This window comes from Ascaphus truei, chromosome 1 (genome assembly GCF_040206685.1).
Source record: "Ascaphus truei isolate aAscTru1 chromosome 1, aAscTru1.hap1, whole genome shotgun sequence".
Taxonomy (NCBI): Eukaryota; Metazoa; Chordata; class Amphibia; order Anura; family Ascaphidae; genus Ascaphus; species Ascaphus truei.
In genome coordinates, this window is record NC_134483.1 from 354099460 (window position 1) to 354124795 (window position 25336).

Consider the following 25336-nt stretch of genomic DNA (forward strand, 5'->3'; position numbering starts at 1 on the left):
CGGATTTCAAGATAATGAATTTATTGTGCCACACGACGTTTCGACCAACAGGTCTTTTTCAAGTGACAAGGCATACTCAAATGAGGGTCTACCTAGTATATATACCCTCCAACATTAATCAAACAAATGAAAAAACAAGTGAAAACAGTTACATAATCACCCCAGCTGCTCCCAGTCCGCTTCCCCTGATCAGTGCTATCTCCATGCATAGCCATAACAGTCCATGAGAGTTCATTTCCGGTTCCTGTGTTCATTTCCGGTCTGTGCGTTCCAGTGACGTCACGGGACTCTTCTGCGCATGCCCATGCGTTCCAGCATCGTCATCGTCGCCCCGTCGATCTACAGTGACGTCAGTCTTCTTGCCTGAGTAGTTTATCCTTCCCTCGTACTGCTGTGGGGGCTGTGTGTTCGCTCTATGAGCTGTAAGCCCTCCATCCTTCTGCGTTTCGATGTGGGAGGTGCTCCTGCGTCCTGTTTCTTCACTGTGAGATCTCTGGAATCTTGTAGTCCTTAATGTGTCCTGAAAATAGGGCTTTTTTTCTTTCTCTCTTTTCCTGCAATAAATATCCTTTAGTATGTGATCAGGGGTAGCTGTATATAGTGTGCTCCAGTGTCAATATAATATATATTAATGACATATTTTGCATATTTCTTGTCTGATGGAGGCGGATAGATACGATTTCAATTGAGTAAGGGTTAATATTAACTCATTGAAAGTACCTTGCGCAGGAGAAAGGTGAGCTGGCTCGAGTAGCCGTGTGTATTAACCCTGGTTGCATATCTAAGACACATGCACACTTGTTTGCTGTTCGTGACAGATGGTATATGGGGACGGATTCAGGGGAGATATTGTTAATTTGAGAAACCTTTGTGAAGGTGAAGACTGGGCTAGCTAGATAGCTGTGTATTAACCCTTGTCCCATATACAGGTCACGTGCTCACAGGTGTGCTGTACGTGACCAGGATTATGTACAGTACTTATTTTTTGACAATGTTGAAAATGTGTAATAGTCCCTTTACTTTCTCACTCGTTTTTGACTTGTAATATCTATATACTCACAATTTACTCAATTGTCGACTGTCGCTACATATTACAATAAACTGCCAACTACTGGCCTTCAACTTTGTACAGTACCTTTGTGTCTGCGTTTGCTCACGGAGAAAAAATGTTTTCTCCACATACTGTGTTGGCTTTGTCTAGGACAGGAGTGGCCAACTCCAGTTCTCAAGAGCCACCAACAGGTCAGGTTTTCAGGATATCCTTGCTTCAGCACAGGTGGCTCAATCTGTGCCTCGGTCATTATGACCTGTGCTGAAGAAAGGATATTTGGAAAACCTGACCTGTTTGTGGCCCTTGAGGACTGGAGTTGGCCACCCCTGGTCTAGGACGTCAGTAAACAAACGTTACATTTAAGTCTTTAAAAATCTATCTATTGATTTACCAATTAAGGAAATATATATCACTGGCTATTTAAGAGGACGCCTTGATGATCTCCACCCCTGACACATTTCATGACCTACATCATTACTTCCTCAAAGGGGTGTTGCATTTTATACACTCTGTTGTGTGTCATGTCCTCATAAGTCCTACATTTCAACATGCCACAAATGCAAGCTGACACATACTGCACAGAACTGGAACAATTAACCTAAATACAATGATGCTGAGAGGAGCCAAGTGTTTATTATTTATTTATTCCAAAATTGCCTTCATTTATAGACCCCCATATGTATTTCCATAGGATGAAAGATGCATTAGTAACGTCATTACCAATATAAAATAGAGTTCCTGCGGATAATAGAAATCCTTAACTGATCACGGTGTTCTACTGACCACGGCCTCACACTGTTTAAATGAATGTATGTATCATTTTATTTATAAAGAAGAAAAATAGAACAGCGCACAATTAATGTGTTGATTCAATAGTGACAATTGACATGCTGAGAGAGAGAGAGAGAGAGAGAGAGAGAGAGAGTGTGTGTGGCCTTTAAGGATAATAGTCCAAACTCACAGAATTTCGTCTTGATAAAGTGTTTATAGCCAATAGATTGAACATCGGTACTGCTGCGCCTCTCCTCACCGCCGCAGAACGCCATATCAGTGTGTCTTAGCGAAATATGAGAAGAGATTTTGCAAAAGGCAAACCGCAGCGTAATTCCATTTAATTGAAAATAAAAAAATGCACTTTGCACACACAAATTGATAGTAGACAGTGCGTTGTTTGAGTAGTTTCAACTTTTAGTGGAACAGAACGGAGGTCTGCTCTGCCTGTCTGCCCTGGCATCCAGAGTTCATGGTATCCAGCGCAGAGTGCTTCCGCGTCTCGTGAGGATCCTGATCTCGTCTTGCGATGTTTTTCGGCGCCCCTATCGAAGCTTGTGTAAACCGCGTAGGGTGAGAGACGGCGCCAGAGTTAGAGACATTCAACCAGTGGGTTGTCGAAACATTGCGAGACGAGATCGTGACGAAGCACTCTGCACTGGATATCACGGACGCTGGATGCCGGGGCAGACAGGCAGAGCAGGCCTCCGTTCCACTGAGTTAAAACTACTCAAACTGCGCACTATTTACTATCAATTTGTGAGTGCAATGTGCATTTTTTATGATTTTAATATTCTATTAAACCGCATTACACTATGGGTTGCCTTTTGCAAAATCTCTTTACATATTTTGCTCAAACACATTGAGATGGTGTTTGGGAAGGAGAGGCCCGGCAGTACCAGTGTCTGATCTATTGCATAGAAAGGCTTTATCAAGAAGAAATTCTGTCAGTTTGAACTATCAAAGTGAGGTATAACCCATTATCCTTACAGGCTATATATACTATGTTATGTTTTCTTTCCCATGCGCTATGAGGTTTTTTTTCTGGATCATTTTATTTATATGTCGCCAACAATGTATCCAGCATTTCACAAAATTACAATACAAGGTAAATAAATGACAAACAATGGTGATAAGTGCAACAGGTAAATGGCAACATAAGGCAGCGGTGCGCAAAGTGGGGGGGCCGCTAGATTGTCTGGGGGAGGGCGCGGGTGTTACAGAGGCCCCGCACTTCCCAGAAGGCATTTAAAATAAATGCCGGGGATCGCGTGAGGCCTCTGTAACTGGTTTACGTACCTTGGTTCCAACAACGCGTCTCCATGGCAACCGGCGACGGGGTCATGTGACATCACGTTGCTATGGCAACATAATGTCACCTGATGCCGGGGCTGTGCGGGAGGGGGGGGGCACGATCCGGAGGGAGAGGAGAAAGGGGGGGGGCATGAAGATAAGTTTGCGCACCCCTGACATAAGGCAAAAGGAGACCCTACCCCAAAGAGCTTACAATATAAGTGATTTCTACACAGTGGCCAGTGTACTCATCTTCCCTGATGTGTTGTAGAGCAAGCCATGATCTGGCATTTGGGAGTGGGGGAGGGGGTGTAGGGAGCTAGATACGCATCACTTTGATTTGCGGGGCTGCGGGGAGATTTAGGGGATTTATGTTTTTTGAGCAGGGAATTAGACTTTTCAGCGGAGGTCACCCGGAATACCAGGCACAGCTATCCCGCCCGACGACATCCCTGCGTGCCCCCATTATTAACGTTTGTGTTTACATTTGCGTCACGTGTCAGTCTCTCCTTGAAAAAGTCCATAGCCTGGACGAAACATGTTAGAGTGGTTGCCTGATGTTTGCTGCTAGCGATCAATAAAGTTTTTTTAGACATCCATGCGTTGGCTGCTGAAGTTGCTGTGAACCACGGACCATCTTACCCCCTTCTCCTGTAAACAATACCTATGATGTCACCCTTGAACTTAATTTGCGTAAAAGTATGACTCTTTCCTGAACAAGATGCCACAAACCATGGAGGAGCCCAGACTGTAGCTTCTGTAACTACATTTCACTGTTTATTAAAACTCGAACACTTGCATATTTAAGAACAAAGAATATTCACAGATGACAAGGTTGAAATAAACAATGCAACAGTCCCTTCAAGTTCAAATCATTTGGAATAAATCATTAGCAGCATCCATTCCCTCAAGGGCTTCTGGGAGTGTACATGGAAATTCACAAAAGCACATTGACTGTCTTTGGGTGAACTTGAATGGACGATAACTTGCAATCTGAAGAAACGAGTAATAAAGAGTATTGAAAGTAGCAGAGTGATAATTTAGGGCAGTGATTCCCGACAGGGGGTTCCCAAGGTGTCTCCAAGTGGTTTGCCCGAATAAATCTGTAATGGCAGATCCCAGACAGTAGTGGGTTCCTGAGCCTGTGTGGTGACTGCTCACTTAGTAAGGCCTCAAACTGCACTTTAGCGTGAGTGGTATAATTGTCAATTATAAAAGGAGCTTCCAAAGTTGCTCCTCACACTGCTTTGCACAGCATCAAGGCATTGTGGGGTGTGACTTTGGAAGACATTGCAGTATTGACAGCTATACCACACATGCTGTCTGCACACTCCGAGGTGCAGTTTGGGGCCCTTAATAAGTTTCTATTCCACCCACAATCTCAAGACACTATGCTGCCTGGGATCGGCCAATCAGTTCTGTTAGCAATAGTCTGATGAGTAGACAATAAAACTTATTAGTTAGGGGTTTGCGGAACAAATATTTTCTAGCAGGGAGGTGCACAATGTAAAAATGGTTGAGAACCAAAGAAGTAAAACAATGAGGGAAGCGAGTCTGAGATTTACCTACATGTGGCTCATTGACTACTTTTTTACTTTTGTAAGGACAGTTTCACCTGAGTGCGGATTAATGCACATGATTGAGCAGAACTACAGAAGTCACTTTTTTGCACTTGACAAAGACCTATTAGGTCGAAACGTTGTGTATGCTTTAATAAATTATTATTTTTTTAAATTCGTGTGCCCCATCTTCTATCCCTCCTGTATGCTGTGGATTGGACGCAGCCGATCGTACATTGATGGGAGCACCGGTAACTGTATCAATCTCTTTATTATATTATGTTGTGTAGCATTTACTCCTTGTCCTATCACTTTATCCCACAACAGACCATAGTAAATGTCCTCTTGGGAGGGCATGGGAATCTCAAAAGTTAAACATGCGGAAGAAGTTTGAAGGCAAAGGCAGGAGGAAGACGGTGCACTAGTTCGTAAGAAATGTTGGGTAAATACAGGAGTAGCATTGCTCCCTGAGATAACTCAACATGCTCCGGTATGCCTCAAAATACCACAGATGTTCCATGGATTCAATGGGTATGTTGTGACATAATACTCCAAGGAGGAGACATGAAACTACATATGTATATAGACATACAATGGAAGAATATGGCCACACCATTGCCTCTAGGAACATGAAATATCATGCATACAATTTTGCCATAAACAGATGCCCTCTATTTTTTTTTTTTTTTACTTCCATCCCTAAATTGTACTAATCATGTTTATTTGGGGATCCGCAGTGATCTTTCTCTAAAAAAAAATAATTATAATAATAAAACCCATATACAACAGATATTGTATAGAATATGCAGCATGGCTGTGTGCTGTCACCTCTGTATAGTACTCCCAGCACATGGTGATAAATGGGACTGCATCTTTACTGGACGCCGCCCTGTGCCCTTCATAGAACTAATAACCCCACGGGGCCCCGCCCACTATAGTGACGTCACCTGCCTCTCCCAATTGGAACCGGGTCACTATACGCACTCTGAACTACAACTCCCAGCATCCCCCGCGCCGCCCTGGCTCAGCGGGTGGGAGGAGCAGCAGCGCGGCGCAGGCCCAGCGGCTGCCAGACGTCACGTGCCACGCCGCAAACCAACCGGGTTTGAATGGTTTTTTTTTCCTTCTTCTTCTTTCCTGCCAGCGGCGGCTGTGCAGTCACATCCATCTAAAATGGCGGCCGTGGAACCGGTGAGTGTGCCTGCGTTACTCGGGTTTTAAACATGGGCGGGAGGGAGAACGGGGAATGAGAGACGGTTGCAGGCAGCGGGCTGAGCTCACCTTAACCCGCCGGCGGTGCGGGAGAGGGGGAGGCGGCGGAGAGAAGGCGGCGTGTCTCTTGCAGTCAGTCGGCCGCACTACCGTCACGTGATGGATAGACGGCGGCTCTCCGCCACCTCGCCCGGAGCTCATGCTCCGGAGTCTGTGGCGGTTAGCGGAGAGGTCGCGCTCTTGGCGTACAGATGATGACGCGCGTGCACCCCCCCTCCTGTCTCCATTATTGAGTGTGAGAGGCGGCACGCGGCTGTAACGGCCGCCAGCTGCCGCGAGGACGCACCAGTAGTGAAAGCATGTGGCTTTTTTTGTGAAGGGAAACGGCGGACTCCGCCAACCCCTGGCCAGGGTGTGAGGAAATGGAGGCAGAGTGTGGCCACCGAGCTGGGATCCCTTATTGCTGATAGAAAACTTATATTGCGCCGATATAATACACACACACACACACTTTTCTGGCCTTAGTTGCTTGCAGGAATGCGTACTTTGCCTCACAGTGTGCTGCACTCCTCCCCGTGCCAGGAAAAGTACGCGATTCACTAGTTTCGTCTCTTCTCTCCTTCCTCCTCCTCCTCCTCTCACGCTGGCTCTCGCTCATTCAGACGGCGCCTTCCATGCGCTGTGGCCAACTTCCTCCTCGTGCTGCTCGCATGCATGCCCCGGCCCCGCTGTCACCCCCTCTTGCCCCGTCACCAGAGGGGTGAGATGGAGCCAGGCTCTGCCCGCTCTCGGTGGGTGTCGGGTTCTAACCCGCACTGTGACGTCACAAGCCCCGCTGGAATCCGAATGATGCAGGTGGAACACGAGGTGTCCCTGCACTGGCACCGCGCAGCTGTCTGTTACCTGTCCAGGGATCGTGTAGTTATGTCAGTTCTGAGGAGGTGAGGGCATTGTAAAGTCAGGGCGCAAAATTTGAAGTGCCCTATAGCAAGACATTTTAATAAAGGTGGGGGGAGAAGGTTAATTTATTTTTAAATCTGGATTTTTTTTTTAAGTATCAGAAAATGTTTATACTGTGCATCATACAGAAAAGTAGATTTGTGGGCAGGTGTCTCTTCCTATGCAATGTGTTTCCATTATTGACATCGAATTATCCAGTGTTCCATGTTTGAGGACTTTATACTATGTTCCTCAGCTCGTTTTCCAAAAAGTTTGTGGGAAAAAAAGGACTGAGGACACTATATATTGTATTTCAATGATATTTAACAATGGTTACAAATATGCTTATACTCTAGCATTTGTTAGTTTGTACCATATATACTTACAAATGCGTTTGTGTTAACCTTTTAACTTAAACGTCAAGGGCCCCCCTCCATGGCTATTCATGGGCTTGATTTGGCCCATGGTCTGCAAGTTGTAGCGTCCAGTTGTACATAGGAAAGTTAACAATGGAATGCAGAGTAAAATCAGTTTAAATTTGCCTTTTTTAATATCCTTTGCTGAGCTATATGGTTATTTCTGCAATACAATCTTTTGGGGAAATGAACCTACAGCTGTTTGTATCTAATATCGACACTTCACAACTTTTGTGCTACTTTTGCTTAATTATCTCAATAATTTTAGGCCATGTAACCGATACATAATCTATAGACATTACATAATTAATTTGGGTACTGGACACATCTAACAGTTACAAGATTACTGGATTCCTCTGTTAATTAACCTCACCCAAAGTGATACTGGGTATAGTTTCGATATCCTTATAGCATGGGCTTATTTAACAAACAAAAAAAATCTTTACTAGAGAACGATCATTTGAAAATATTCACTAATTGGATCAACTCTACTGACAATTTTTCAGGTTTGACCATTTTCTTTCCCTTGGCCTAAAAAAAATGAAATTACTCTAAACTTTGGCCGAGATTCAAGCCGCAATGCATAGTATCGCTGTCTGATCCAGTGGTGAATGCCAATTACCATGGGATTCAGATGAGATGCCACTCATTGCAGCTTGACGAATCCCCAGCCTTTGTTCCTTAGGTGAGGGTGAGTATATTGCAGGACAGAGCATGACTATCTTTTGTACCATACATGTATACATGTCTTTATATAGCGCCCTTAATGTACATAACGCTTCACAGCAGTAATACACGGGATAATCATATCAATAACAAAACATAATGGGAAGAAGTACTTCAGACATAAAAGTAACATTTAGGAAAGGAAGTCCCTTCTCTGAACAGCTTACAATCTAATTTGTTGGTAGGAAGAACATACAGACACAGTAGGAGGGCTTTCTGCAAGGGGCCAAGGTTTATGTATGAGGTGTATAGTATGAGCCACGGAGTTACTAGTATACTTCGTTAAGCAGGTGTGTTTAAAGGTGGATAGAGAGGGTGCTAGTTGGATATTGAGGGGGAGGGCATTCCAGGGGTGTGGGGCAGTACATGTAGATTAGTAGGGTAAACTGTTTCTCCTGGAGTCGGGTCATCATCATTTTTGTAATTGTCACTTTTGACTGAGTCACCCTGCTGACTCTTACAAGCATATTTCATTACACTTGTATTAACTTTTTTTTTTTATCCCTGAGTCAGTTTTAAGGCTTGGGTATCTAAAATAAGATTGGATTTTGTGAACCTTTAATTGGGTCCTTCTGTATGTTCTGTAAATCTAACTTGCATCATCTGTTGGCACGCAACAGGAATTCACATCAAGTTTTTGCCCTATTCATTGCACTGTTATGGTTTTAAGTTTTTTTACGTGTTCTTTTTAGTTGGATTTGTTGCACACGTTCTAAATATTGAAACTGGTCCTGTAGTATAGGAGTTGTTACATAGTTTCATATAAAGTACACGGTTATATGGGTGCCTTGATGTATACCTTTAGCTGCCAATTGCGTCTACAGTTTTTTTGGTGGTATCATATATAATTTAGTTTGCTCCTGATCATTGTAATTTATCATTGACTAGCTGAGAGACCCGGCGTTGCCTGGGATTAAAATGTTGCGCTCTCTTCACTCCCCCTGTCTCTTTCTCCGCTCCCCCTCTCTCTTTCTCCTCTCCCCCTCTCTCTCCGCTCCCCCCCCCCTTCCTGCGCAGCTCCGGTCTCCCGCCCCGGAAGTTATCAATGGGTTGACAACTTGAAACTTTGGAAGTATGTTAGAAATTGGGTTAGATTGTAAACTCCCCTATCATGTTTAAACTTTCAGTCCAGAACAGACATTGGTTAAACAAGGGAATCAATTAAATGAACAGAAGTTATTCTTCAATTTACAGACATTTCATGGACCATTAAGGGTAATGTGATTATGGGCGTATGAAGCAGTGACAGACCAGATTACCATGAGAGAGCGCTGAATTCTTGAAATTATTTAAACTGCAGGTGGCAATGAGTCTCTGGGTTGTTCCTGTCGTGAGGTGCACATAACCGGAGACTGACCGGGGCAGTGTGAACAGTCTTTTGTGTAATGTACTCTGCTTACTTTGACTGCTTACTTAATCCCAGGGGAGTATTTATCAATGCCAGTAAACTTGATAGTCAGGGTTCCCATTTTGGCAAAAGTTGACGTGCCTAGCTATAGGGGTATGACTTTAGTCAGCTGTATATTAATACACCGTTACTATGTTCGCATACCTTTTTACCTCTCATATAGTACTGATCCTTTAGAGACCAGCTCTGACAACAGAGCTGGTGTTGGGTCAGTACCGTTTACCATACAGATACTAATCACCTTTTGGATTTCTGTAACGCAACCATAGTATCTGCAGACTTGTCTCCACCTGAGGGGTTTCTGAACAGACTCTACACTGAGTTTTTGCCTGTTCAAGCCTACTGGTGCATTAAGTGTTTATCTAGTATTTCACTTCCACATTTAGTTGGAATGGGACCAATTTTTGAGATTCTTTTAACTCAGCTTCACCTTACTTAGGGTTTATCACACACCCAGTGGAACTGAACTAGACTGTTTAGACCCTGATATTCAGGTCATTTATACCTTTAGCATCTTGACTTTACATCATTATGTCATATCTACATGTGGCCTGGACCCGCATTATCTAGTCAGATACCTTGCCATTCAGCACACTGGCAGACCTGGCTAGGGTCCACCTCTTCATGTCAATTTGCTATATATTATCATCTCAGGGTCTCTATACTAGCACACACTAATACAGTAGAGTTCTTTAGCGGCACCCTGGTTCACACTGAACAGTGGTCTATCACACCCTCTTGTTCATACTGCAGTACACAATTTAGTGTTTAAGTGCAGAGTATTTGAGTTTGATCCAGAACACCTAACTGAGTGTTCATACTTATAGGATCAGAGCGTTTAATTATCGTTTTCATACCCACTATTTTAATTTGGATAATAAAGTATAAGTTTTAACGTGTCCATCATATCACCCTTCAGGTGTTCAGAGGGCCATTCTAGGTTTCTGCTCTTTGTTCGTCTGATTACTGATACCTACCTAGGGAGCACCTACACCAACCGCCTTCAGACAGCTGCGGGGGTTCACCTATTTGTCTATACTAACTTCTTTACTCGCCATAATTTGATTTGTCTGGTTGAATTTAAAATCTATTTTTAAAACATTATTTGAAATATGGTTTGTAATTACTGAGAATCCCTTTACAATATATTCTGTATGCAGAAGCCACTGCTTTCTGTCGTGTTTTACTACACATGGTTCTTGATATATTCCATGTGCCAGGCAGCCTGTCCTATCTTAATACTTTGCCATGATATTAGAGTACATTTGATATCCAAGAGTGGAGATGTACATTGTCCTGTGCTTTAGTTTCCACTTTTATATTGATCTCTCCAGTAAGCTACCCACGTGCTGTTTTTAGCATGACACAGTTTATTTAACATGTCCATCTTGACACACCGTGTGTTTGTCTTCTCGCAGGTGACCTATTCAGTGGTTGAGATGAATCAGCACTGACTTTCATTATACACTTGGACTACAATAGGACTCGAACATAAACTTGAGCAGAACAGACTTCCTGATGTTTTCACCTTTTATTTCACTTTTCAATAGAATAAGAGAATTATTGTAGAGGGTGAAACTGTATACTGTAAAAGGTATTGTGATCACCTCAGACACAGTTGCATAACTACATCAGACATGATAGAAAGTTGATTTTTGGCATGCTGCCACCGTTATGTTACTTGTTTTGGTACACTTATGTGCCCATACCTATTTGAGGCAAATGTTGCAAAAGATAAGACTGCTGAATGGACTTCTTTCATAGTGACATTAAAAAAAATTAGGTGTGCTCAGCCCTTTTCATTGCTTAGGAATTGGAAATTAGACCCTTTCTACCAAGCAAGTTCTGAGGATAGTTTGTTTCCTAATTTCACTGCCAAATTCTTTTCAGGTATTAATACATAATTCTGGTTCATGTTGATTCTGCTGTCATTATTTGAGTACTAGTGTTTCTTGTAGCAGCATGAAGCTGTTAATTTTTCTGTCACTTGCAGTAGATTTAATGTCTGTCATCCTTTCCATCAGAATCTGTTTCTGACCAGTGTCAGAAAATTGTTGCGCTCTTGCTGGTTGTAATAAAAGACCATTCTAGATGGTTTCAAAAGTGTGCTGTAGGTGAAATCATTGTGTAGAAACAGTAAAGTCTGCATTGGTAGATGTTGTCAAGCAGATCAGTATTTTTAGGTTTGTACAGCAAGGCAATCTCTGCAGATTCTTTTGTTATGCAACAGTTTAGGCTTCCTCTGCATTGATAAAAGTATACCCACTGTTCATTACAAATGCAAACTTTCTGTAGAACTAGCTTCCATAAAGGACCCTGACTGCTCCAAAGCTATTATAATGGGAACTTGTCAATTTGCATATAAAAGTTGCATTTACTTACTATTTAAAGTGGTAATTTTTTCAACACTGCATTTGTACAGTGTAATATTATATTTATTTCAATTACGAGAGTTGGCAATTAAGATAAGTGTGCATTACTGCAACCCCACCACAGTCCTAACGTAACCGTAGACCGTTTCCATAGTCGCGCGAACAAAAGGCCGTACCTCTGAGGCAGGCAATAGAGCGCACGAACCAGCTCCCTGATGTCACGGCCACGCCTCCTGTCGCGTCTCCTCATCCCACAGTGCACGGATCGCCTCTGCAGCAGGGGCGAGCGGCGCCTTATGCCTGCACTATGGCCTTGCAGATCGTGTGCTCTATTTCTAACATTGTTTTCAAAACTTTTTTTTTGCTGAGTTTTCACCTGTTTGTGTTACTGTGGCAACCTCAATTGTTAATGGGCGCTGCTATTTTAACATTCATAGGAAGCAAATTATCAGCAACGGATATTTCCAGAATTTAAAATGGCGGGCTAGCTTAAAATAAACACCAAACTGGCAAAATATTGATAAAGGCAGTCACGTCCGGCACACCTGTGAGCACGTGATCTGCATACGGGACACGGGTTAATTAACAGCTCGCAAGCTGTCCCACTTTTCACCTTCGCAAAGGTCACTCGAACAATATCTCCCCTCAATCCGTCCCCATATACCATCTGTCACTAACAGCACACAAGTGAGCACGTGACTTAGATATGCAGCCAGGGTTAATACACACGGCTACTTAAGCCAACGCGCCTTTCTTCTCCGCAAGGTACTTTCAATTAATATTAAATCCTTACTCAATTGCAATCATATCTATACACTGCCACCACCCAAGAGATGCAAAAATATGTAATGAATAAATCTGCCAGGGTCTCTGGTCCCTGTTTGATAGAAAAAAGTATGCACTTAACACACCAAAATCTGTTGTAGCAAAATGTGTCCCAAAATGTAAATACTCATGAGTATGCAAAAGTTCATTCAGAGCCCAAAACATCACTTTTAAAAACATTTAATTTATATAAAAATACACTGCTTGGATTAAAGAAAAAGGAGTACAAGAACATACAGTGTACAGTAAATGCAGGACCGTTTCTTAAAACAGGATAAAACACATATAATAGAAATCCCTCTACAGTACATTACCATATGTCATAGGTTTTCTCACAGAGGCCACTGGCGTAGTAATGGTGAGAAATCATGCGTTTAACCCAAAGAAATCTGGTTTTCATAAACCTTGTTCAGACTTGTATCCTATTTTTCCCCCATTGAAACAACATAAACTCACCCCTGTCGTAAATCAGTTGCGAGATTGACACTTTTATGATGGAGTAAAGAAACTGCTACAAACTACATTTAAACCATGCTTAATTGTATAACCGCACTCATAACTTCCCTTCTCTAATTTTTAGACATACGTGAGTCATATTAACAGATTCTGGCACTCATGACCAATGCAAAGACTAATCATGACCATCTTAATCCTAAATTTGAGTGACAAATGTGCAGTGTATGGTGTCAGTACATGCCCCTCTGTGCCACGAACACATAAATGGGACTCTAAGCATGTACAGCAGATGACGTCACAGGATATTCTCATTTAAAAAAAAGTCCTTCAACTGTGTCACTGCTCTGGAATGCACCAGTAATTTTTCACAAACCTTGAGGTTTCTTTGAGGCTGACAGAATAGTATCTGGTTAGCGTTTACAACCCTCTAAACTTCATGTGTCACTTTTAGTGGGCTATCCATGATAGCCCCCTCAATTAATTTCTCTTTGAAGGCCCCCCCCACTGCACAGACCCAGAAAGTGTCTTGACCTGTCATAAACCCAATACATTGTTGCACCATTAACCGCTGAAGCACCAGATAGATGCGAGTACATAATCTCTCATAACAATAGTAAAAATACCCTTTTCTTATTTTTATTTTTTTTTATTACGTTGAATAGAGCTGATTGCTGCTCCAAAGCTGTTGCCTCAATGGCTTTTTCTTTCCTTAAGCCTCCACAATTTAGCACCCCATGTTTTTTTGCTGTGTATTTGCTTGGCTAGGCATTCCCAAAGCATGTACATCAGATATATAAGCAATGGAGGTATGGTAGTTATAGAAAGGCATTAACTAGAGCAAGAGTCTAGACTTTTTTATTTAAAGGTGAGTTGTACAGATTATTCAGTGAAAAGATCAATTGTAGCATGGGCAGACACTATAGAAGTCTCTTGGCTCCTGCCGGTAAAAAGAAAATGAACGTGCTCCACTTAGCTTTTAATCACATACTGCCCAGATGGACATACCTGTTTGAATGTGACTCGTGGGTTTTGTAAGGGGTCATAACATGAGCTATGTAGCTGACTCGATGAAAAATGAGCAATCTCTCCCAAAAACCATGACACTACACCTCAACACGCTTTCGCCGCCAGGAATAATTTAAAGTCTTGTCTCCGGAGTCCCTGGTCCCATTTTTAATAAAAAAAATTATGTAGGGAACTTAAAATGAAAAAAAAAAAAACACCAATGCAGCAAAATGTATCCCAAAATGCAGTTAATCGCTTCCCAAATGTTACTAGGTTCAATTGGAGCCCAAAAATAGTCCTTTTGGATTTAAATGAGCAAAAGATTATTATTAAAGGATGTAGACCAAGCAATATATTACGTGTTTTGTTTTTTTAAATCCATTTAGTAGATGAGGTTGAAAAGACATACATCATCAATTTCAACTTTTGCTAGATTTAGACGACAGATACTTTATCCTATATCCGTACTGACAGTATATTGATCCAGAGGAAGGAAACAAAAAACCCCAGTGACATATTATCCAATGATATCTCAGAAGGGGAATATTTTATTTTCTCGTTTAATGTACTTAAATAACTTTTTAGGATTGATCTTATTTTCTATAGCAATCTTATATCCCCCCCCCTTTTCATTCTTTATTATTCTTATATGATGCCTCCGTCCCTTCTGACTTCAAGAATCTAAACGCCTGCCTCTTCTTTTCCATTTCCTCCCCTACCTGTTTATTTAGCCACATTGGTTGACATGTTTTTTTTTAAATATTTATTACCCAAGGGTAAACATTGAACATTGATGGTGTTCTCTTCAAACAATGTTTTAAAGACTGCCCATTTATCTTCCACATTTTTCCCCTGCAAAAAGATTATTCCAATGTCTTTCTTGTAGATTACTCCTAAATTTATTAAAAGCTGCCTTTCTAAAATGTAAAGTCTTTGTTGAACCCGTATACTGTAATGTTTTTTTTTTTTTTTATTTATTTATTTTCAAATGAGACCATGTTATGATCACTGTTTCCCAAATGTTCCCGTACTGGAATGTGTTATTACTTCTACAGTGTTTGATATTATTAGGTTCAGTATTGCCCCTCTCCTGGTTGGTTCCTCAATAACTTGTCGGGTAATTGTCTTTTGGCACCCCCAAAAACCTGTTTCCTTTCATTGCAATGCTAATCTCATTGCTAAAGTCTATGTCCAGATAATAAAACCACCCATCATGCAAACATGACAACTGAATAAGCTAAAGGCATTAACATGATATCCTATTATAGTTGATGGGCAATCTACTAATGTCTGCATTATTGCCAGAAAAGGTTTCCATGCATAGCTTCAAGTGTTGTAGGGTACATATTCCAAACAATACATTAAACATGCATTTAATGTTTATGGACCCAATCACTAAGCTGGTTTCTGAGCTAATGCTGCCATGTCTTGTGATCACATGTGTCAGTTTTGCTCCTGTTTCCTAATTTGCTAGCTTTCCTGCACTGGGGATGTCATTTGGGTTTTGTGACATGTCTGGTTTACCAGTCAAGTCATTGTGAAGTGGTTCACAGTTTTGTGCCAACTTAAAACTCTATGAAAGTTTTGTAAAATCACCTAATTGAAGCCCGTTTTCCACAAAATTTAAAAGCAAAAAATGGAGAGCGCTCCATGTGTTTGTAGTGTTAATTGGGAACGTTCCTGAACACCTCGTTACAGGAATAGACAGCATGTAGTGTGCTCTGGCACAGGGTCCTGATGCATTTGAAACTGATATTGATGTATTAAAATGCAGACGTGCACTCTTCGGCACAAAGGTAAAGGGCATAACGAATAGTGCAGGTTACACAGAGGACATTGGGACTTGGATGTTTCTATTCTCTCGGTATCTGTGGTAGCGATGGAATTGGATTGTATGATATTTTCACCAGAGTGGGCAGTGTTTTTGTCATATTTTGTTAATGTAATTATACTCCAAAGTTCATTGCTTGCCATGTTATTTACTTTTACCAAAAACAGTAGGTCAACTACTTCAGGAATGAGCTACTTAATTGGGGTTAACACAGTTAGAGGAGCAGTGGAATTGGCAATCTGAATCATTAGATTACAAGTTTGCTTGGCTAAATTTTATTTATTTATAAAAATGTTTTACCAGGAAGTAATACATTGAGTTAGTTACCTCTCGTTTTCAAGTATGTCCTGGGCTTAGATTTAAGATGCCTAATACATGGTTACAATACATAGTTACATAAGTGAGCAGGGTATACATTATATACAATACATTGCATGCACAGATATAGATAGATATAGAGATAGATTAGATATATAGATAGATATCCATTTTTTTATGTGTAAACGTTACAGACCAGATTAAAATGTGAGACAGCTTTAGTTTTGAAAGAATTTAGACTGGTGGTGGATTTGAGAGTCTCCGGTAGATTGTTCCAGTTGTGAGGTGCACAGTAAAAGGAGCGGCTGGATACTTTGCTGAACAGTCTTTTGGAGTCACATCTCAGATAGGTGCTGCATGTGGTAGGGGTGAGGAGCTTGTTCAGATAGATATGTAGCTTGCCCAGAAAGTATTTGAAGGCAAGACAGGAAAGGTGAACTTTGCGCCTAGACTCAAGTGATGACCAATCTAGTTCTTTGATCATTTTGCAGTGATGTGTGTTGTTGCAGTGGAGAACAAAAAAGCATATTGAATTGTACAGGGTATCAAGTTTGCGAAGGTGGGTTTGTAGTGCCGAGCCATATACTATGTCCCCATAGTCAATAATTGGCATTGGCATCTCCCGTGCGATATGCTTTCTGACTAGCAGACTTAGGGAGGATTTGTTCCTGTAAAGTACACCTTGTTTGGCATAGGTTTTGTATGTCGGTATCCATGTGCATCCCACATGTTAAATGGGAGTCAAACCATATGCCCAAATATTTAAAACTAGTAACAGGAGTTAGGGTGGTGTTGCGTTGGTTCTGATCTGGAGCTCAGTCACTGGAAGCTTTAAAAATGTATCCTTGGTCCCAAGTACCATTGTTAGTCTTGTCAGTATGTAGTTTGTCTTGGGAAATCCAATTTTCAAGTCTCAAAGTCAGATTGAAGTATGTGTTAAAGATCGGAGAGGCTATAGCTGTGTGGATACAAGATTGTGTCATCTTGAGTACGTGTATTGAAGCTTCCTTACAAGCTGTAGGAAGATCATTGATGAACACCGCAGGGGATATCCAAGGGGTTGGAGTTAGAGCATGAGACACATGTTGGGATCTACCTGGATAGTAAGGAATGAAGCCAGTTTAAAGCATGCTTCCCTATACCAGAGCACCGGAGGTTAAGAAAGATAACATGATCCAGCGGTGCGCAAACTGGGGGGCGTGAGATTTTGCTGGGGTGGAGCGGGCGGTTACAGAGGCCCTGCGCTCTTCCCCATGGCATTTAAATTAAATGCCGGGTGAGGCCTCTAACTCACTTATCTGCAGCCAGCCGGGTCTCCGGCGACACGGCGTCTAATTACGCAGCGGGGTCGTGGCGTCTCCATGGCAATGCGCGTCAAATGACGCGGTGGGGTGATGTCACATAACACACGTCATTTGACGCCGAGCCATCGGCAGAGGGGGGCGCGAACGCTGCGGCTCCCAGGAAGGGTTCCGCAGCTCAAAGTTTGCGCTGCGCTAACATGATGAACAGTATCAAAAGCCTTTGCAAAATCTAGGAATATTGTACCAGTGTGTTGTCCCCGTTCCATTCCACACTGAATTTCATTGCAAACTTTTAGCAGGGTAGTTACGGTGGAGTGTTTGGGGCGAAAGCCAGGTTGGAATTGGCTAGGGAAATTTATCTTGGTATAGTAATCGCTTAGTTGGGAGTGGACACATTTTTCCATGACTTTGGATATTATTAGGAGAAGAGAGATTGGCCACTAGTTTGAGACAGTGTTTTTGTCCCCACTTTTGAAGATAGGGACAACTCTGACAGTTTTCCAGGTCTTAAGGATATGGCCTGCAGACAGAATAGAGTTGACTATGGGAGCAATTGGTTTGACAATGGATGGGGCACCAAGTCTTAGGAACTTGGATTGCAGTAAATCAGGTCCACATTGGCTGCTTGGTTTTAATTTGAGGAGCGCTTGTGTAATCTCCTTCGGATACTGGGACAAATTGAAAATTGTGAGCAGTGTTGGGAGGGGGTGGGGCTATAGGGGTATTCTCAGAATGAGGTTCATGTTTGTGGTTTGGATTGCGTTTCACCAATAAGTTAGTAGCACACCCCAAGTAATCATTGAATGCATTTGCAATGTCAGTGGGATTTGTCAGACTAATATCCCCCTTGGTGATATTACTTGGTTGTTGATGGTTAGAAGGCTGGAATATATTGTTGATAACCTTCCAGAAGTTAGCTGGGTTTGATGTATTCTGGTGGAGATTGTCAGAGTAATGTTGTGCTTTTGCGTGTCTTGTTTGCCTTGTGAACAAGTTCCGCATGCATCTGTAGTGATTAAGATCCTTGGTAGTGACATACTTTGTAGCTTTCCCACAAGGTATCCCTGAAATGGTAGAGAGCTATAAGGTCAGTTGTAACCCACGGAAGGTTGCCCCCTCGTCTCTTATTCTGTGTAATGGAGTATGGGTATAACAGAGTTTTAAAAACTCGGATTGGAAATAGTCGAGCGCAGAATCATTCAGAGAGGAAATGGAGACAAGAAACTAGGTGATATCAGTCAGGGACTATACAGGGGCTTTATGGGGACGGTAGATGCCAGCAACCAAGAAGGGCTTAGAAAAGGGGAGGCAGATTTTGCCAACTAGGATTTCAAAAGGATGTGCTTGGGGGACAATTTAACAGTGTAAATTGTAAGGTGTCTGCAATAATAAAAGAACACCCCTCCTCCTCTTTTTGACCTATATTTCCTAGAAATTGAGTATCCCTGAATGGCAATATTTGCATTGCGGGTCTTGGGGATTAGCCATGTTTCTGTGAGTACGATGGCTTTGGGTTTATGCATAAGACATCATGCCCTTAGTTCATCCAGTTTGGGTTGCAGGCTCTGGATATTTATATGTGTGACAGACCTTTTTGGAATTTGAAAGAGGTATTCTCAGGGGTATGGGACAGAGTTGAGAAGGGATGGCCTGGGTTAAGTTAAATATCACCTGCTAAAGAGTTATGCTATGAGTAGAAATTTGAGTACTGTAGTATGGAAGTTGTAAATTTGTGATGTTTGCCATTAGAGTGAGCGGTGGTGTTGGTGTGCTGTTTTTCAGAGTTCTCCACCAACATTCAGTAGATGGTAGTGAAATAGAAAAACAAGCGCAAATAATATCACAAATAAATCAAAAGTGACACAGATGATATACTATCCTTAATGAGTGCAGCTCCTGACGTAGAATTCAAACCAAATTCAATCAGCAAACGAAGGAGAAACAGGTGCGCAAATCACATCAGGACATGAAAAAGAAATTGAAAACACAAAATAGTGCAATATTGTCTACTCCAACAAAATAGCTTCAATGCTGGAAGTTCTATAAAATTTGCACTCACGTGTTTAACATGAAATGAAAGCGTTGTGGTTATTCAAAGTTACCAACTTATGTCTCCAGACAGGTACTCCAGATCCATATAGAGGGGGGGAAATCCAAAAAAAAGGGGAAAGCAAAATAGTATAATACTGTTTTTAATTTTTAAAAACACAAAGTATTTCACTTACATAAGTGCCTTTGTTTGAGAGCATTCAGACCACACTGGGTCATAGGGTCAGACAAGATATTCACAGCTACAGCATCCGCTCCACGGCCGTCACAGCAGGTACTGGGCTGGTTAAAGTTGTCCTCCACGCTGTTTTTCAGAGTTCTCCACCAACATTCAGTAGATGGTACAAGGCTTTTGAGTAATTCAGGGTGTATGGTGATGTTGGGTGTAGGCCAGGAGGGAGGATAGAGAGTAACATTCTCATGAGGCCACAAGAAAGAACAAAGTTGAGGTACATAGCAAGTTCATTATCACAGAGGTAGGTAATGTTGCATGAAGCTGAGCCAAGTGAGTGTGTAGACTAAGGCTGCGTCCCCGCAAGTACTGAGCGGGGACGCATGTTACTTACATATATATCTATGTCCCCGCGCGGGCACACGCGCTTCCGCGCTTATGTAAACAAAAAAATTAACTTTCCAGCATGCTCAATGCTGGGGGGGGGGGGGGCATTTTGTTTACATAAGCGCCAAGTGTGGGTACATGTATACATATATATGTAAGTTACCTTTGGCATTGTGTTAACACACACCTGAATGCTCCAGACCAGCCAACTGATAAAACTTTGGCTTTTATAGAGGTGGTCACACTTGCTGCTGATCAATTAATCAAGGGCATTTGATTAGCAGCGCCTGTCTGCTACTTAGCATATTAATTCCAATGGAAGCAATAAGGGTGTACTTAGTTTTTCACACCTTCATTTTGGCTTTATTTTTGTTAAATCATGACACGGTGTAATGTCGTGTTGTTGTTGTTCATCTGAGGTTGTATTTACCTAATTTTTAGACATGCTAAGGAACAGATGATTATGTCCTGATATGAAAAACCATGGCATTCAAAGAGGGTGTACTTTATTTTTCCCACAACTGTAAATACACTATATAAACTATGGTCTAACTATATATTCTCACTTAAAGATGGTCACTTTAAGATGCAGCACTCTTAAGATGCCAATGCTAAATCTGCCAATGGGAGTGTAATTGAATATTCTGTGAGTAAACAGAAGATGCTAATTTATGTGTTTAGCATAGGGAAGTTCAAACACTTGTTCTAGACAATATGACATTGTCCCTGTGTCTGACTAGTTTTGAACTTTATACAACAAAAGGCAGGGGTGCCCAATGCTAAATCCAATTGACAAAACATATATGGTATAAAGTACAAATACTTCAATAATAACGTTTTCTTGGTTATTTAGTTAAACCCTTTGGCCAAAGCATCATAAGCCTGCATACCAACGTCAAGGTATAACCAAATTTGCAGGTCCCAACACTAAACTGTCAACCTTTCCTTTTACCTCTGTATGAGGGGAAACAATCTCAGTGGGTCTTGTCCACACAGCAAAATGAGAGAACCTCCTAAGTTAAAAAGGTGGGGGGAGGGGTGAGCTCTGGTAGGAGGGGCCATCTACCTCCAAACAACTGTTGCCAGTTAGAAATTAAATTAACACACACATTCCCAGCAAGCTCTAACTCCAACTTTGGTTGTATACATTTGCCACGCTCAGTAGCACTCCTTTCGGTGTGTGTGTGGTGGGTTTTGGAGTCTGAGCTTAATAGGAATGTGTGTTGTTTTGAACTTTGTTGGGGTGTCTTTAGCTACTTAGGGGATTTATTCTCTGCCACTTGAGCTGTCTGAGACTGAGGTAAATTGGTCTCTTCCTAAAAGTCTGTACAAGACGGGACCATTGTAGTGTTTTTGTACTACGGGTATAACAAAAATATTAAACATACATTTTGCAATATGCAGCTTCCCTGAGTTCATGAGTAATGTACTGCATGGTTAGAGCCATGTATCTGAACAGCCCGGTTTTTGCACCTGCCTGAGATGTGACTGCTCATTGTGTAGCAGGGTTTGTTTTTCTCACTTTTCTTTACTTGCTATAACTTTTGCGTGTACCTGGTATGTAGCCTGCTTTGTGGCAATTTTAGATCAGACTTCTATCACCTGATCCCACAAATCCATTCAGTTGCCTTTCTTGTGATCTTTATCAATTTGAGCTACAATCATCCCTTTTTATTTATTTATTTTTGTGTGTGAAGTAATGATGCTCATCGTTGCCACTTGGTCTGTCTAAAGCGGCCACCAACAATGTTAGAAAATGTATTTGTATAAATGGAAAAAAATTGCTTTCAGCAATAAATGGTAATTTTATAACTGACCAATCTACATAGTAAGCATTTGTTTCTACCTTATGTGGTAGTTTTTGATTTGGTAACGGAAGACCAATATTTTAGCTTTTTCTGTAACGATATAAGACAGATTGTAGGTTTGCCAAAAACGTTGCATTAGGTTTAATAGAAATACTAGGTCTATTTTGGCATTTGTACCATCAATCGCTGTTACAATTGTAACTTGATTTCCTGCCTACTACAGTTTGAAAATGTTGATTGAATTGTAATTCTTGCATATGCATCTTTTCTTCTTTTTGTTCTATGCAGGAAACCACTGACAATCCCCAACCTACAGACGAGGAAAAAACTGAGACTGGGCAGGAGGTTGTGAGCCCTGAGAACTACATTAAGCATCCACTACAAAATAGGTGAGCCACACTTCCCTAATGCATACAGCAGGGCTCTTCCACTACTTCTCAAATGGGGCTAGACCCCAAAAATGTAGGAGTAGAAGGGCCTCAAGCTTATTGTAATATAATTTTAGATACATTTAAAGACTTGGATTATTGCATTTCAACATTTTGTAAGCATATTTTACGTGTACCCTATATATTTACATTATTTTAACAGGTGTAAAATTGCTCTTCATTTCATACTAGTTGCTTATGCAGCTAACATGAAGTCCACTGGCCACACTGCACCCATGGGCTGCCAGTTGAGGAGCCTGATTGGCATTTCAGCAGTGCTAAAGCAAGCAATTGCAGCTACTAAACAAACTGTTCTCTGAACAAATATGTAGGTTATAAATCTGAAAATTTGTATTGAGCGCGCTGTCTCTCCAAACGACCCCCCTCTCACGGCTACCCGGTGTCACCCCGCAGCTCCCAATCTCCCGTGATCAGCGGGGCATAATCAGCAATACAAAAAACAAAAATAGGAGAGCATGAAAATGAAACCAGAAGAAACCAGAATGAATACATATATTTTTATCATGAAAAATCATTCATCATACAAAAAATACACATAATACAGTAATATAATAATAACCTTGTCTAAATCGACACAAATTATGCACGAGCCCTAGCCACACAGGAATAATGGATGTAAACACCCAAATGCACAACCCTAGATTATTACAAAATAATACACACAAATACATAACATGACACATGTTGTCATGTTATGTATTTGTGTGTGTGTGTGTGTGTATTATTTTGTAAGTGTCATGCATGTATTATCATTTTTCTAATTTACTGTTGGCATTTAGTTATATTGATTTGTCAATTAGTATGTGAGCAGTTGATTGGATGGTCTGATAGCCTGAAATAAGACATGGTTCCCTATTGGTTAATATAGGAACCAGGGGTGGTATATTAGTGCCCCTCTGAGTGTCTATGGCCAAGCCCCGATGAAGTGTCATGTGACACGAAACATGTTGGTGATGTCATAACGCAGCGACGCACGGCCGTGACGACGGTATAGTTTGTGTAGCTGGTGGAGCCCTACCTGCCACGAGGAGCACAAAGGGGAATTCTAGTGCCTAAAGGTCTGTTTTTTCTATAACATCTTGCATTCCTAGCACCTCTCCTTCCCTGTCACAATCTAGGGTTGTGCATTTGGGTGTTTACATCCATTATTCCTGTGTGGCTAGGGCTCGTGCATAATTTATTTGTGTCAATTTAGACAAGGTTATTATTATATTACTGTATTATGTGTATTTTTTGTATGATGAATGATTTTTCATGATAAAAATATATGTATTAATTCTGGTTTCTTCTGGTTTCATTTTCATGCGCTCCTATTTTTGTTTTTTGTTTTAGGTTATAAATCTGTGCAAATAAACTTGTTTTTTCTCATGGTCCACGTCTAGTTTTTGGATTCTTGTTGTTGGTATATGCAAGTATTGAATTTCAGTGTAGTGAACGCGGCCAGTCACTGCACTGTATATTTACGTTGGGAAGATGGCCCGTATGACATACATTTTGTTGGAATATGCCATTCACAATATCACCATGCAAACAGGGAGAAAATGGAGCAGATTAAGTGGACCTGCAGCTCTAGCATGTATGCAGTATCTTATAACAGCCGATCAGATTGGACAATCTCGCTGCTAGAGAGACCAGCCACACACAGCAATTCAGTATTTAAAATTTAAAGCGTCGTCGTGACTGCATTTTACATTTTTATTTGTTTTAACGTTTAACCATTTCAGTGACGGGGTCGTGCATCTGGCAGAACTTGTGGTGATCATCAGTGGTGTCACACCTCCAATAAATTTCTCCATAATAGAATGCTCAACAGAAACCAGAGTCTACATTGCACATCATTGTTTACCATGTCAATGTCTAAACTCCTCATAATGTGTATTTTTTTTATTTATTTTTTTTAGATGGGCCCTTTGGTTCTTTAAAAATGATAAAAGCAAAACTTGGCAGGCGAACCTTCGCCTGATTTCAAAGTTTGACACTGTTGAAGATTTTTGGGCGTAAGTATATGTAAAAAAAAAATAATAATATATTTGTTTATGTAAGTTTTGTTTGTTCGCTGTTGATTTGGACATCTCTTAAGATATTAAGATATCGTAACCACATTTTGCATGATGGTTCCTGAGGTCAAGGAGCAGGTTTTTCTGTTTGGAAATGTATTACAATTTCTGACGAGCAAATCAGCCACTGGGTGGTGTACCTGGTAGGCTATGCATCAAGCACATGACATCATAATGCACATAGCCTGGTGGCAGACATGGAGTCAATACAGCTATAACCTTTTCACAGAAAACAAACAAAGAGGAAATCCATTAGCACGTGAGGAGAAAATGAATGCTGGAGAAGGTGGAAGAATTGGGTACATCATAAGGCCGCGCTTATAGTGCTGGCGACGCGACCGATGACGTCTCCACCAGCGACAGTTATAGTTTGTTTTTTTGCGACTGTCGCCAGTGACGTCACTAAAGGGGGAGGGCCGCGCAATTTGATTGGTTTAGAGACCGTCGCATGTGGCGACTGTCGCTAAAAAAATCAAATTTAGCCGGCTTCCAAATTTTCAGTCGTGACGTTACTCCGTCACAGTCGCGCTTACTATAAGCCCATGCGACGGACTCAATTGATTTTGTTTTTGTTTTGTTGCAAGGCACTATAAGCGCAGCCTAAGGTATTAATGGGAAGTGATGGGTAGGACAGAGATGGGTGGGAGGAGAAGATGGTAGGGTTGGTTTCTTAAAATTTGAGCAACACCGGGTACTTTCAGCTAGTATATATAACATTTTGTTTAGTCTTATTTTATTTTTAACCATTTTTATCAAACTGTTAATTTAAAAATGTATAGTGTGGCTTTGTATTTGATGCATTGGCCTTTGAAGTCTTTGCCACCCTCCTTATCCGTGTGTGTAAAAGTTTTTCAGCACAGGGAAACACTTCACAGCATATAGATTTGTGATACCTCCTCAAGACCATGATGGTCATGTTATTACATCG

At 41.3% G+C, this 25336-nt stretch overlaps 1 protein-coding gene and 2 long non-coding RNA genes across 3 annotated transcripts in view; 1 reads left to right on the forward strand and 2 right to left on the reverse strand.

Moving 5' to 3' along the window:
- On the reverse strand, window positions 1–6790 carry LOC142499761 (uncharacterized). The gene is made up of 2 exons (XR_012802731.1): window positions 6432–6790; window positions 1–554 (listed from the first exon to the last, which is right to left on the reverse strand). It is a non-coding gene; the product is annotated as an uncharacterized LOC142499761 (long non-coding RNA).
- LOC142499757 (uncharacterized) lies at window positions 3871–6406 on the reverse strand. The gene is made up of 2 exons (XR_012802730.1): window positions 5956–6406; window positions 3871–4108 (listed from the first exon to the last, which is right to left on the reverse strand). It is a non-coding gene; the product is annotated as an uncharacterized LOC142499757 (long non-coding RNA).
- EIF4E (eukaryotic translation initiation factor 4E) overlaps window positions 5683–25336 on the forward strand; it is a 25601-nt gene continuing 5947 nt past the window's right edge. Inside the window, exons 1-3 of the mRNA XM_075609591.1 lie at window positions 5683–5865; window positions 22191–22291; window positions 24253–24348. Coding sequence (XP_075465706.1) covers window positions 5848–5865; window positions 22191–22291; window positions 24253–24348 — 215 coding nt within the window. The 5' untranslated portion in view covers window positions 5683–5847. The remainder of the gene's footprint in view (window positions 5866–22190; window positions 22292–24252; window positions 24349–25336) is intronic.